General features: G+C 45.9%; 1 protein-coding gene across 8 annotated transcripts in view; it reads left to right on the top strand.

The window, feature by feature from the left end:
- LRSAM1 (leucine rich repeat and sterile alpha motif containing 1) overlaps window positions 1–13,765 on the top strand; it is a 45,234-nt gene that overhangs the window by 15,315 nt on the left and 16,154 nt on the right. For 6 of the 8 annotated variants that reach the window (XR_003432494.1, XM_027104802.1, XM_027104804.1 and 3 more), the window contains 7 exons: window positions 1,244–1,374; window positions 5,544–5,573; window positions 6,083–6,205; window positions 6,569–6,708; window positions 7,561–7,605; window positions 8,967–9,125; window positions 9,444–9,514. Coding sequence is in view for 7 of the 8 variants with exons in the window: in XM_027104802.1 (XP_026960603.1) it covers window positions 1,244–1,374; window positions 5,544–5,573; window positions 6,083–6,205; window positions 6,569–6,708; window positions 7,561–7,605; window positions 8,967–9,125; window positions 9,444–9,514 (699 nt within the window). In the remaining variant the exon portion in view is untranslated. The remainder of the gene's footprint in view (window positions 1–1,243; window positions 1,375–5,543; window positions 5,574–6,082; window positions 6,206–6,568; window positions 6,709–7,560; window positions 7,606–8,966; window positions 9,126–9,443; window positions 9,515–13,765) is intronic. The other 2 variants (XM_027104807.1, XM_027104806.1) reach the window with 1 other exon arrangement.

The raw sequence follows: 13,765 nt of genomic DNA, 5'->3' as shown, positions 1-13,765 counted from the left end.
AAAAAAATCCTTCAACTTATTTAAACTGTGTAGCAGGTGTATGTATGTACGTAAAATTGTTGGTTTCACTCTTTTAAAAACATAAAAGAGAAAACCCCACAGAAGATGTCATACTAGGTGATTCTATGCCCTGCTTTTTTCACTCAAGAATAGGTCTTGGGCCTTTTCCCATCCCAGCATGTGTGCATCTGCCTTGTTGTAAACTGCTGTAGAGTATTTCACATGGCGGGGCCCCATCACTTATGTATGGAAGTTATTTCGAGTTTTCCCCTGGAATGAATGTTTACCCCACACCTCCCTGGCAGGCAATAGTAGGGTTGGTAGGTGAAGGCGGGACAAGGGTACCTGGGAAGGTACCCTAGGGCCCTGCTGCGTTACAATCACAACTCTATGTTGCCTCTGAAGAGGTTACATCAGTTCACATTCCATGAGGAGTATCTGAGACGACTCTTCTTCCCCACAACCTGGCTAATGCTTGGTGAGATCTTTAAGTCTTCTAATCTGATGGGTAAACAAGAGAGCCTATTATTATTTTAATGTAATTTCCTTGATTATTTGAATTTTTTTTCACATGTCTACTGCCCATTTTTTGTATTTCTTGTGAATTGCCTATTTATATCCTTTGGTAGGGGAAAAAAGGTGACTTTGACTACATTAAAATCTAAACAACTTTACCTCAAAAGGATACTGTCATCAAAGTTAAAAGACAAGTTACCAACTGGAAGAAGATAGTTGCAACATATATTATAGACCCAAGGTTATTAACTACAGTATGTAGAGAGCACCTACAAATCAGCACGATTTAGGCAGAATGGGCAGAGATTATGAATCCTTTCAGATGATGCAGGAGGACACTACACAGGGCCAGAAAAGGCAAGCATCTTGCCCATACACAAGAAATTATGGGTGAAGCTGGGTCTTGGACCCAGGCTTCTTTATTAAGTTCAGGCTTTTTCCATCACCTCATTCTCACTTGGATGGTAACGAGGCGGGTGGGGGGAGGGGCGTATTTATTCACTCAGCTGATGCTTATTGAGCTCTTGCCGCATTTAAGGCCCAAGCGTCAGGCCTGTGAGCAGCATTGGCGGGCTTAGCGTCTAGCAGAGAGGCGCAGTGGACTGAGGTAGGAGTGGGACAGGATGCTGGCAGGGGTCGGGTGGTGGGTGAGAGCGGCAGGAGCGGACTGTCCTGGGTTCCGAGGTTGTCTCCTCCCTGCTGGTCAGCTGGTGTCCGTCTCTTGCAGCGTCCGGGCTGGAATACTACCCCCCTTCTCAGTACCTGCTGCCAGTCCTGGAGCAAGATGGAGCCGAGAACTCCCGGGACAGCCCCAGTGGGCCCACGGACAGGTTCTCTAGCGAGGAGGTAGACTGGCAGGTAAGGCGCACCTAAGTGCTGGCGTGTGGCGTTGGGGCAGGGAGTACGCAGGCCCTCTGGGCACAGGGGAGATGTTCAGAGCGTCAGCCCCCAGAGTCTTCTATCAAATTAGAACTCACCTCCCTTCAAACCCGTGTGCTTAGAAGCTTTCACAAGGCTTCCTAGGTGGCCTCACCCCACTAGCTCACCAGCAACAGCCTTGCTGTGCTCCTCTCTGTCCCTGAACTCCTCGGGGCCGTGGAACCCCTCTGCTGGAATTCTCTCCACTCACCTTCTCCCAATAACTCAGTCTCCTCCTTCAGTTCCTAGTTGAAACAGCACGTCCTCTGAGTAAGCCGTCCCTGACACAGCAGCCCAGTTGAGGTCTGTGCATGTTCTCAGAATGCCCCGTGCATTTCCTTGGGGGCATGTGTTGCTGAACTCAGGTTCAGCTGCTCGTTGTTCAGGAATCCAATACTGAGAGACAGGTGTTGGGTAAAAGGAAAGATAGCTGTATTGGGGAAGCTGGCAATCCTAGGAGGAAGGTGGATTCGTGTCCTAAGGAACCAACTCTCCACTGTCAGGGGGCAAGAGCTTTTAAAGGGGAGTTTCAGGGGTGTATAGGCAGAAGGAGGGGGCTAAGTGCAGAACAGCATTGTCAGCTCTGACGGTCATCTTTCTTTTTTTTTTTTTTTTTTTTTTGGCGGTACGTGGGCCTCTCCCGTTGCGGAGCACAGGCTCCGGACGCGCAGGCTCAGCGGCCGTGGCTCAGGGGCCCAGCCGCTCCACGGCATGTGGGATCCTCCCAGACCGGGGCACAAACCCGCGTCCCCTGCATCAGCAGGCAGACTCTCAACCACTGCGCCACCAGGGAAGCCCCTGATAGTCATCTTGAAGTTGGTTAGGTGGTGGCCTGAACCACGTCAAAGAGATTGTTTTAGGTATAGTTAATCTTTAACTCCAGGGTCAGTCAGTTTGTTTCTATTTCCTTGGGATTAATTCTTGGAATTGTGTGAGATGGAGCAGTTTGTCATGGCTACAGTCTGGTCATCATGTAGTTAATTTCTTCCACCTGTGGCGGTTTCAGTATCTGCAAAACAGCTCAAAGGGCGAGGCTCAGAATGTTATCTATCGCCCTTGAGGAGGAGCTAAAGGTCCTTGACTTTGTTTAATGGCTAAACTGTTGTTTTGCCTTGCTGACTGTTTTCCTTTGCTTCTGTAATTTCTCATTTCTCTGGTTAAGTTTCTTCTTTGGCTAAAGTTTCTCTACAGACAAGTGGCAGGTGGAGGACATTATGGGCCAGGAGGGGCAGAATCTGTCCTGGGTAGGTAGCCTAGGGCCCTGCTGCGTTACAATCACAGCTCTAAATTACAAGGAGAATTACATGGAAGAGGATTTGTTTACTGTGTGTCTCCCTGCTGGATGGAGCTTCGGGACAGTGGCCCTCCCGGGTCCCTGGGGGTGAACTAGCATAGGTCAGGAATGGAGGAGGAAGCTCAGAAACTGCCTCTGCCCCCCACCTGTCTGCTCCCCCCCCACCCTCGGAGGCCCACAAACCTGGGCCTCCGATGGCTGGGAAGGGGAGCACCAGCTGTAGCCAGTTTGGCTTCATATCTTCCACTGATTTTTTCTTTTTTTTATTATTCTCTGGTTCCCTGATGCCACCCTCCCCCGTATTCCAGAACTGCTGTGAAGGCTTTCGTAGGGTTACGTTTCCTCTGACAGCTCAGTGAGAATTCGAGAGGGAGGAGATTACTGTCCAGGAAAATTGTGTCAATTTATGCTCTCAAAGTATTTACAACATATATTTCTGATGAAGGATTAGCAGACTGAACATACAAAGAACTCTGGAATCAATATGAAACAGGAAACCATCCTAAGAGAAAAAATAGACCGAAGATATATCAATAGGTACTTTACAGAATAAAATAGTACAAATGATCAGTAAGTATGAAAAAATGCCCAGCTTCACTAGTAGTTAGGAACAGGTAAATTGAAACAATGAAATGCCGTTTTCCTCCTCAGATTGGCACAGATTTCACTATGATAATTTCTGTTAGCCAGAGTGTGGGGAAGCAGTGACCCCATAAATTGGTCTTGGGAATGGAAATCAGTCTCCCCACTGTTGAAGATAACTTGACAAAATATGTCAACACTTCAGATGGGCACAGCCCACAATCCAAAGTTCCATTTCTCAGTATATACCCCAGAGAAACACTTGCACAAAGAGACACTCGGAGGAATGTTTGTTGCAGCCTTACTTATGGTGGTGAAGTATTGGCCGCCCCGAGATGTCCATCAGTGGGAAGAGGCTGAACTGACATGTCCTATTCATACGGTGAGAAGGATCTGTTCAGACTTGGGTCACAGGACAGGTGGACAAGTGAAAAGGACAACTTGAACACAAAATATTCAATAATATATTTCCATTTTTATGTTTTAAAAGGAGGTTCAAATACATAAGAAAACAGATCAGTAATTGCCGGTGACTGGGAATAAGAGGAGGGTTTGATGACAGGGGCACAAGGGAATTTAGGGGGTTATGGGACTGGTCTACATCTTGATGGTAGTGATGATTACGATACTGTATGCAATTGTCAAAACTCATAGAACTGTACATTTCTTCCAAAGGATGGATTTTACAGTATGTAAATTATATCTTCATTCAAAAATGTTTATATATATATGCACACACATACAAATATATTTTTCCAAAGGCACAAGTTGTACGTAAGTAGCTGCATGGGGTTGGGTCTGATAATGATGTTTACGTGGGGGCGGGGGATGGGGAGCATGGAGGGGAGTTGGGTGGGAATCAGGATTGGGCCCAGGAGTGGTCAATGGGTACTTCTTATTTTTTTATTTTTTATTTATTTATTTTGGCTGCGTTGGGTCTTCGTTGCTGCGCGCGAGCTTTCCCTAGTTGACACGAGCGGGGGCTACCCTTCGTTGCAGTGTGCAGGCTTCTCATTGCAGGGGCTTCTCGTTGTGGAGCACGGGCTCTAGGTGTGCGGGCTTCGGTAGCTGTGGCTTGCGGGCTGTAGAGCGTAGGCTCAGTAGTTGTGGCTCACGGGCTTAGTTGTTCCGTGGCCTGTGGGATCTTCCCGAACCAGGACTCGAACCCGTGTCCCCTGCCTTGGCAGGCGGATTCTTAACCACTGCACCACCGGGAAGTCCCAATGGGTACTTTTATATGCATGGGCTTTTTACAAGGAGAATATATTCACATGTTATTTGTATAATTAAAGATTAACTTAAGCTTTTTCCTGTGCTGAGATAGGAGGAAAATTTTTTATTTCTTTATAGGATGCTGCTTTTACAGCTCAGACAGACACTGATCCTGGTCTCAGAGCCAGATGACTAAATAGAAGGGCCTCTTAAAAAAAAAAAATGTGCGCGTGCTGACGTTTGATTACAAAACTAGTTCACACTCCTTCTTGTAAATCTAAACAATACAGAAATAGATGAAGTGAATGTCGCCCCTCCTACCCTGCAGTCCCACCCACTGGAGGAGTCGCCATGAGCTGATTAATGAACCTCCTTTGCAGCTTTTGTCTCAACAACCACAAAGCTCAGACTGGAGTCTTGATGGTGGTGTTTTTACAAGAGTGGAACCATGCTGCCCACACAGTGAAAGATGGCAGACATCCTGCTCTAGCTACACCCTCATTTGCCCCATCGTTTGACAGTTGTGTAATCATTGTGTGGATGAACCACGACTTATTGAAGTAATCGCATTTTGATGGACATTTGAGTTATTTTCAGTGCTTTCACTCTTTGAACAATTCCTCAGGAACTTGAGCACATGCCTCTGGGCATTTGTAAGTGTTTTGGTGGCTGGAGCTGGGTACTTGCAGGTGTGTTGTGCAGACATACAAGGGAATCAGATACCCATTCTTGGTCTTTTTTTCGGAGCACTATGCCTTCTCAGTGCTGCATCAACAGAACTGCCTTGAACACCTTCCTACAGTGGGCCAAGCCCAGTGGTTCTCAACCCTCGTGTCCACCAAAACCATCTGGAACCCTTTATCAAACAACCCTCCCCCTCATCCCACCCACCCCAGCCCTCTGATGCAGTCGTCTGGATGTGCCTGCAAATCTGAGTGGTGTCAGGCTGCCCCGGGGACTCTGTCCAGCGAGAACCGCTGCTGTCCACCTTCTCTTGACCCCACTCTTTTTTTCCTCCCAGAATAGGTTCTCAGACTATGAGAAGAGGAAGGTAAGAAAATGCCTTTTGTCCTCTGTCACTTTTCTTCTCATTAAACATCTATTAAACATCTATTAAACAACTATTAAACATCTATTAAACAACTATTAAACATCTATTAAACACTTTTCTTCTCATTAAACATCTATTAAACAACTATTATAAAAGATTTGAGGAAACAAGTTCTTCCTGGCTCTAAATTAGAGAGTAAAGTAACTGTTACCCCTTACATACGTTGCCTCACCACAGTCTCACGCAGCCTCGGTGGCTGGGAGGGTGTCTCCACTTGACAGATGAGAAGACTGAGGCTTGGAGAGGTTGAGCCCAACCCCAGGCTCTAAACCACTAGCCCGTGCCAGTGAAGAGCCCATTTTATTACAGTCGGGCCCTGCGGGGGCGAGGCTCAGTGTTCAGACCTGTCGCCTGTACCGTTCAGAGTTGGGGGGTGGATTCCCCCTGCTGTCATGTCCTAACACCCACAGAGCCTGTGCCAATACTCACCAGGATCTACGTTCTTCCAGGAACAAAAGATGCTGGAGAAACTCGAGTTCGAACGGCGCCTGGAACTCGGGCAGCGAGAGCACGCCCAGCTCCTTCAGCAGAGCAACAGCCAGAAGGATGAGATCCTTCAGACGGTCAAGGAGGTTCGTGAGCGGCTAAGTGGAGTCAGGCCTGTCTGCTCCCTCTGCCAGGGGCCTCCTGACTCAGGCTGAGGTCCCTCTGATGTGGGAAGGCAGTGGGAGTGAGCTCTCTCACTTCCCCCTCCAGGACATGGGGTGGTGGTGGGGTTGTCCATACAGATTATCTCATCCAGCCTGCTCCGGTGCCTGGACACCCTGAGGCCTAGAGACACATCTGGTCCAAGGTCATGTGGAAAGGGCTGGCGGGACAGAGACAGGAAACCTAGTCTCCGCATCCCAGGCCAGGGCCCCTGGCTGCCCTGTGGCGTCTGGGGGTGGGTAGGTGGTCCCCCCACTGACTCGGGACCTCTGCCTGTCCTGCCGCAGGAGCAGTCCCGGCTGGAGCAGGGCCTGAGCGAGCGCCAGCGCTACCTGGACGCAGAGCGGCAGCGGCTGCAGGAGCAGCTGAAGCAGACAGAGCAGAACATCTCCAACCGGATCCAGAAGCTCCTGCAGGAGAATCAGAGGTCTGGCTCCCATCCACCCGGCCCCCAGGCCCAGAGACCTTCCCCCACCTGATGCCCTTTGAGGAGCTCAGGATAGAGGTGCATTTCTCCCTCACGGTCTCTGATTCTGCCCAAGGTCTCGGTGCTGCAATTCACACCAGCTTAAAAAGAAGGTGATCTGGGCATGACCAGGTTTGCCTTCTTGTTTTGGGGCTGCTACTGATTGGAGCTTTGCCTCCCAAGTTTCCTATCTGTAAAATGGGTAGGTTTAACAAGTCAAAATCACGTCCTGTGCCAACATTTCGGGTTCCAGGTCACCAGTCACACTGAGGACAGCCATTTGCCCTATAGGGAGATTGGCTTTAACACAGATCCTGCCCAAGGCAAGAGCTGCAGGGAGCAGGTCAGATAGAGGTCGCACGGAGCCCGAGAAGGGTTAGTTGGGGGTCTCTTGGGGAAAGACTTCAGAAACAGGCTTCCACCACCCCCCATTGCTTCCAGCCTCCCTTTCCACTATCCTCTGAGTCTCTTTCTCCTCCCTCGCCCGCAGTTATGCAGAGCCGGAGGGAGCCGGCCAGCCTGCCGTGCACAGTGCGCTCACCACCAAGGGCGCCCGTGAAAGCTGCCATCTGTTGAGGGCTTGTTACATGCCAGGCACTTTTTATTTTCTCATTCACTCGTTACCAACAGTCCATGAAGTTTTAAAAAATTATTATTCCCATTTCACAGATGAGGAGCTGGGGTTTGGAGTGGTTGAGGAATTAGCCTGAGAACACAGAGGCCCTAAGTGGTCGGGGCCTAAGCCCCCCTTGAGCCATTCTTTTGGAAATGGGCCCGCTGGTGACTACAGGCTTTTCATGGTTTCCTCCACAGGCAAAAGAAAAGTTCTGAGATTCTGAAGTCGCTGGAAAATGAAAGGTAAGTGTTCTGCTCTAGTGGGGTTTTTTGGGCGCTGCCTTCCTTCCTGGGGATGCATGGCTCTGGGGAGAGAAGGTCTTGTGATTCTCAAGGATTATGCCAGAAAGTTTTCCTAAAGCTAGGAGGAGATTCACCTCCTCAGGAAGTATTGAATTAGAAAGAATCGCTGCCTTCAAGTTTGTTAAAATACATAGACACTCCTGAGAAAAATTCAGAGACGTGAATAAGAATGTATATATAATGTCCTACTATGTTTTTAGAATAAAAAAATAGAAAAAAGTCCACATTTCTGGGAAGAAAAACTTGGTTACGTAAATTATGTACAGAGGAATAATCTGTAGCCATTAAATATCTTATAGAAGAACATTCCTTATTAAGGGAAATACACCATATTGCTAAGTGGAAAAGTGGTGTCTACACTATATCATTTCTTAAAGACACTCTGCCTGTATCTGTGCTCAGAAAGCAAAAGGATATTGAACATTTTTGAGAGGCAGGAATTGGAGGTGGTGACCTTGTTTTTTCCCCTTTGTGTTTTCTGCATATTTCAAATCGACTGCACTGAGGTGCCCACCTTAGTGATTAGAAATGGAGGGACAGCCCCTACCCCCCATTCCCTGGGTATTAATGTGAATCCCTCCTGGTTCTCAGGGACCCTAGACTATCAGTGTGGACCTGGCTGCTGTGCTCTGCGGGAGCCTCCCCTCCCCGTGGGCCCAGCCTTCCTGGCTCCTGGCTGCCTGTGCAGGCCTCCTGCAGGGGACTCCCGTGGAGTTGCAGTGTAACCCCACCACCCTGTCCACTTCAGCCGGGAGCGGTGGCAGCCAGGCTGGTCTAGGCCGAGCTGAGCTGTGGCCGGTGGCATCGCTTATTCAGCACGCTGGCTGAGTGCCCTCTCTGGGCTAGGCCTGGGCTATGCCTAGGGTCCAGGGATGCGTACCAGATACGGCCTTCCCCTGAGCAGCCTGTGGGCCTGGGCAGGAGGCAGGAGTGCTCAGACGGTACGTGGCTGCTTCCAATAAAGTCAGACCCTGCGAGAAACATTAAAGGATGCTGTCCCCCTCCCAGCTACTGTGCCAGTGTGGTGTGGGGGGCAAAAAGTGTACACATAAGCAACATGCACATACATACATGCCATTACTTTTTAAATTTTCACTTATATCACAGATGTATTTCCATGCCCAAAACCTCATTATTTGTACTAGCTGTAGCGAATTCCACTATATCATTATATCATAATTTACGTAATTAGCCCTCTGAACACTTAAGCGGTTTCTGGCGTTTCATAATTACAAACAATATATATTACTGTAAACATCTTCTAGATATACCCTTACGCACTTATGTGAATGTTTTTGAAGGAAATATTCGAAGAACACTTTGATAGTATTGCCAGACTGCCTTCCAAGAACATTTTACCAGTTTACACTCCTCTCAGCAGTATATGAAGTACCCACTTCTCCACTTTCACTGCCATCACCAGTGGTTATCGGTTTTTTTAATCTCGGCCAACCCGATAGGTGAAAAAATTTTACTTCTTTCATTATCAGTGGTGTTAAGAATCTTTCCGTACGTTCTTTGGTCACTTTTATTTAAGCATCAGTGGATTGGCTGTTTGTATCCTTGGCCCATTTTTCTAAGGGAATGTTTATCTTTTTATGCAAGAAACTCTTAAAGTTAACAGGGCCCCAGTGGAGGCACATGATGCCGTGGGCATTCAGAGTATGCCTAAGTTCTCACATCTGGGAGGACTTCTTGAAGGAGGTGGTGTTCATCTGATGGGATTCCCTGTTGGAAATGTTACTGATACATTTGCTGATGGATCGATCTTTTTCTAGAATAAGAATGGAACAGTTGATGTCTATAACCCAGGAGGAGACAGAGAACCTCCGGCGCCGTGAGATTGCCTGTGAGTCTCAGGGTGGGGTAGGGCAGGGCAGGGTCCTGGGAGCAGAGCGTGGCCAACTGAGGGGCAGGAGGAGACAGCCATCCCCCTTTTGGTCACATATAGAGGGCGCTGAGAGTTACCCCTCAAGAGGAGCGGTCAAGGCCCGTCATGGATCATGGGCTCTGAGGTCAGCTGAACTTGGATTCAGAATCCCAGCTCAGGCACAAGCCGTATGACCTAAGGGGCATTACTGGTCCCTCTCAGTTTTCATGTCTGTAAAATGGGGAGAAAGGTAATTATCTGCCTCGTGGGGTCATTATGAGGGTTAATAAGATCATGCTGGCGCAAAGTGAGCTGTTCACAAAGCTTGGCTGTTAGGGCTGCTCTCCTCAAGGGCTGTGGTGGCCTCTCGAGCCCCTGGGAACTCGCCTTCCTGTCGCTCCCTGAGTGGTCCTGGGGCACCACACTGTCCACACAAACAAGAGGGAGGTCTCCCCATCTGATCCTGAGAACATCAAGCCACGTGGCAGGGAAGGCAAGGAGGCAGTTCCTCGTTGTTATTTAAAATAAGGAATGATTCTTTTTGGATCACCCCATTCTTCAGAGCCTGAGTGATAGAATGGGATATTGTGCGCACCTTTAGCCGAGGTTCACTGTGTACCAGGCAGTGGTCCAGCACCTTCCATACACCATTTCATCCTACTACCTCCTGATGAGGTATCATATCATTAATGTCCCTATTTTATTTTATTATTAACATCTTTATTGGAGTATAATTGCTTTACAATGGTGTTAGTTTCTGCTTTATAACAAAGTGAATCAGCTGTACATATATCCCCATATCTCCTCCCTCTTGCGTCTCCCTCCCACCCTCCCTATCCCACCCCTCTAGGTGGACACAAAGCACCGAGCTGATCTCCCTTAAAGGATTAGTGCAGGGGTGGGAAAAAAATCAGGAGGATTTAAACATACTTTGAAAAGAAAGCTCCCACATGAGCTAAAACAAAGTTACAGGCCAGGTTATGGGAATCTAGGTTACATGGCAAATTGTTAGAAAGTAGCTTCCAGGGCTTCCCTGGTGGCGCAGTGGTTGAGAATCCACCTGCTGATGCAGGGGGCACGGGTTCGTGCCCCGGTCCGGGAAGATCCCACATGCGGTGGAGCAGCTGGGCCCGTGAGCCATGGCCGCTGAGCCTGCGCGTCCGGAGCCTGTGCTCCGCATCGGGAGAGGCCACAACAGTGAGAGGCCCGCGTACCGCACCAGAAAAAAAAAAAAAAAAAAAAGTAGCTTCCATGTCCTGGCTATTGTAAATAGAGCTGCAGTGAACATTATGGTACATAACTCTTTTTGAATTATGGTTTTCTCAGGGTATATGCCCAGTAGTCGGATTGCTGGGTCGTGTGGTAGTTCTATTATTAGTTTTTTAAGGAACCTCCATACTGTTCTCCACAGTGGCTGTATCAATTTACATTCCCACCAACAGTGCAAGAGGGTTCCCTTTTCTCCACACCCTCTCCAGCGTTTATTGTTTGCAGATTTTTTGATGATGGCCATTCTGACTGGTGTGAGGTGATACCTCATTGTAGTTTTGATTTGCATTTCTCTAATGATTAGTGATGTTGAGCATCCTTTCATGTGTTTGTTGGCAATCTGTATATCTTCTTTTTGGGAGAAATGTGTGTTTAGGTCTTCTGCCCATTTTTGGATTGGGTTTGGTTTTTTGATATTGAGCTGCTTGTATATTTTGGAGATTAATCCTTTGTCAGTTGCTTCATCTGCAAATATTTTCTCCCATTCTGAGGGTTGTCTTTCCATCTTGTTTATGGTTTCCTTTGCTGTGCAAAAGCTTTTAAGTTTCATTAGGTCCCATTTGTTTATTTTTATTTCCATTTCTCTAGGAGGTGGGTCAAAAAGGATCTTGCTGTGATTTATGTCATAGAATGTTCTACCTATGTTTTCCTCTAAAAGTTTTATAATGTCTGGCCTTACATTTAGGTCTTTATTCCATTTTGAGTTTATTTTTGTGTATGGTGTTAGGGAGTGTTCTAATTTCATTTTTACATGTAGCTGTCTAGTTTTCCCAGCACCACTTATTGAAGAGGCTGTCTTTTCTCCACTGTATAGTCTTGCCTCCTTTATCAAAGATAAGGTGACCATATGTGCATTGATTTATCTCTGGGTTTTCCTGTTCCATTGATCTATATTTCTGTTTTTGTTCCAGGACCATACTGTCTTGATTACTGTAGCTTTGTGGTATAGTCTGAAGTCCAGGAGCCTGATTACTCCAGCTCCGTTTTTCTTTCTCAAGATTGCTTTGGCTATTCGGGGTCTCTTGTGTTTCCATACAAATTGTGAAATTTTTTGTTCTAGTTCTGTGAAAAATGCTATTGGTAGTTTGATAGGGATTGCATTGAATCTGTAGGTTGCTTTGGGTAGTATAGTTATTTTCACAATGTTGATTCTTCCAATCCAAGAACATGGTATATCTCTCCATCTGTTTGTATCATCTTTAATTTCTTTCATCAGTGTCTTATAGTTTCTGCATACAGGTCTTTTTTCTCCTTAGGTAGGTTTATTCCTAGGTATTTTATTCTTTTTGTTGCAATGGTAAATGGGAGTGTTTCCTTAATTTCTCTCTCTGATTTTTTGTTGTTGGTGTATAGGAATGCCAGAGATTTCTGTGCATTAATTTTGTATCCTGCAACCTCACCAGACTCATTGATTAGCTCTAGTAGTTTTCCTGTAGCATCTTTGGGATTCTCTATGTATAGTATCATGTCATCTGCAAACAGTAACAGCTTTACTTCTTTTCCAATTTGGATTCCTTTTATTTTTCTTCTCTGACTGCTGTGGCTAAAACTTCCAAAACTATGTTGAATAATAGTGGTGAGAGTGGACAACCTTGTCTTGTTCCTGATCTTAGTGGAAATGGTTTCAGTTTTTCACCATTGAGAATGATGTTGGCTGTGGGTTTGTCATATATGGCCTTTATTATTTTGAGCTAAGTTCCTTCTATGCCTACTTTCTGGAGGGTTTTTATCATAAATGGGTGTTGAATTTTGTCAAAAGCTTTTTCTGCATCTATTGAGATGATCATATGGTTTTTCTCCTTCAGTTTGTTAATATGGTTTATCACATTGATTGATTTGCATATACTGAAGGATCCTTGCATTCCTGGGATAAACCCCACTTGATCATAGTGTATGATCCTTTTAACGTCCTGTTGGATTCTGTTTGCTAGTATTTTGTTGAGGATTTTTGCATCTATGTTCATCAGTGATATTGGCCTGTAGTTTTCTTTCTTTGTGATATCTGTCTGGTTTTGGTATCAGGGTGATGGTGGCCTTGTAGAATGAGTTTGGAAGTGTTCCTCCCTCTGCTATATTTTGGAAGAGTTTGAGAAGGATAGGTGTTAGCTCTTCTCTAAATGTTTGATAGAATTTTCCTGTGAAGCCATCTGGTCCTGGGCTTTTGTTTGTTGGAAGATTTTTAATCACAATCTCAATTTCAGTGCTTGTGATTGGTCTGTTTGTATTATCTGTTTCTTCCTGGTTCAGTCTCAGAAGATTGTGCTTTTCTAAGAATTTGTCCATTTGTTCCAGGTTGTCCATTTTATTGGCATATAGTTGCTTGTAGTAATCTCTCATGATCCTTTGTATATCTTCAGTGTCAGTTGTTACTTCTTTTTTTTCTAATTCTATTGATTTGAGTCTTCTCCTCCATTTTTTTCTTGATGAGTCTGGCTAATGGTTTACCAATTGTGTTTATCTTCTCAAAGAACCAGCTTTTAGTTTTATTGATCTTTGCTATCGTTTCCTTCATTTCTTTTTCGTTTATTTCTGATCTGATCTTTATGATTTCTTTCCTCCTGCTAACTTGGGGCTTTTTTGTTCTTCTTTCTGTAATTGCTTTAGGTGTAAGGTTAGGTTGTTTGTTTGAGGTGTTGTTTCTTGAGGTAGGATTGTATTGCTATAAACTTCCCTTTTAGAACTGCTTTTGCTGCATCCCATAGGTTTTGGGTCATCGTGTTTTCATTGTCGTTTGTTTCTAGGCAATTTTTGATTTCTTCAGTGATCTCTTGGTTATTAAGTAGTGTATTGTTTAGCCTCCATGTGCTTGTATTTTTTACAGATTCTTAAATGCTGCTTTTAATATTTTTTCTTTGTAGTTAATTTTTGGTAGTTTAATTAGTATGTGTCTTGGCGTGTTTCTCCTTGGACTTATCCTGTATGGGACTCTCTGTGCTTCCTGGACTTGATTGACTATTTCCT

The sequence above is a fragment of the Aethalodelphis obliquidens genome, unplaced genomic scaffold (assembly GCF_003676395.1).
Source record: "Aethalodelphis obliquidens isolate GAN/ISIS:26980383/991018 unplaced genomic scaffold, ASM367639v1 scaffold7, whole genome shotgun sequence".
In the NCBI taxonomy this organism is placed as follows: Eukaryota; Metazoa; Chordata; class Mammalia; order Artiodactyla; family Delphinidae; genus Aethalodelphis; species Aethalodelphis obliquidens.
Note: the sequence above shows the minus strand (reverse complement) of the source record. Positions and strands in the feature narration are given on the sequence as shown.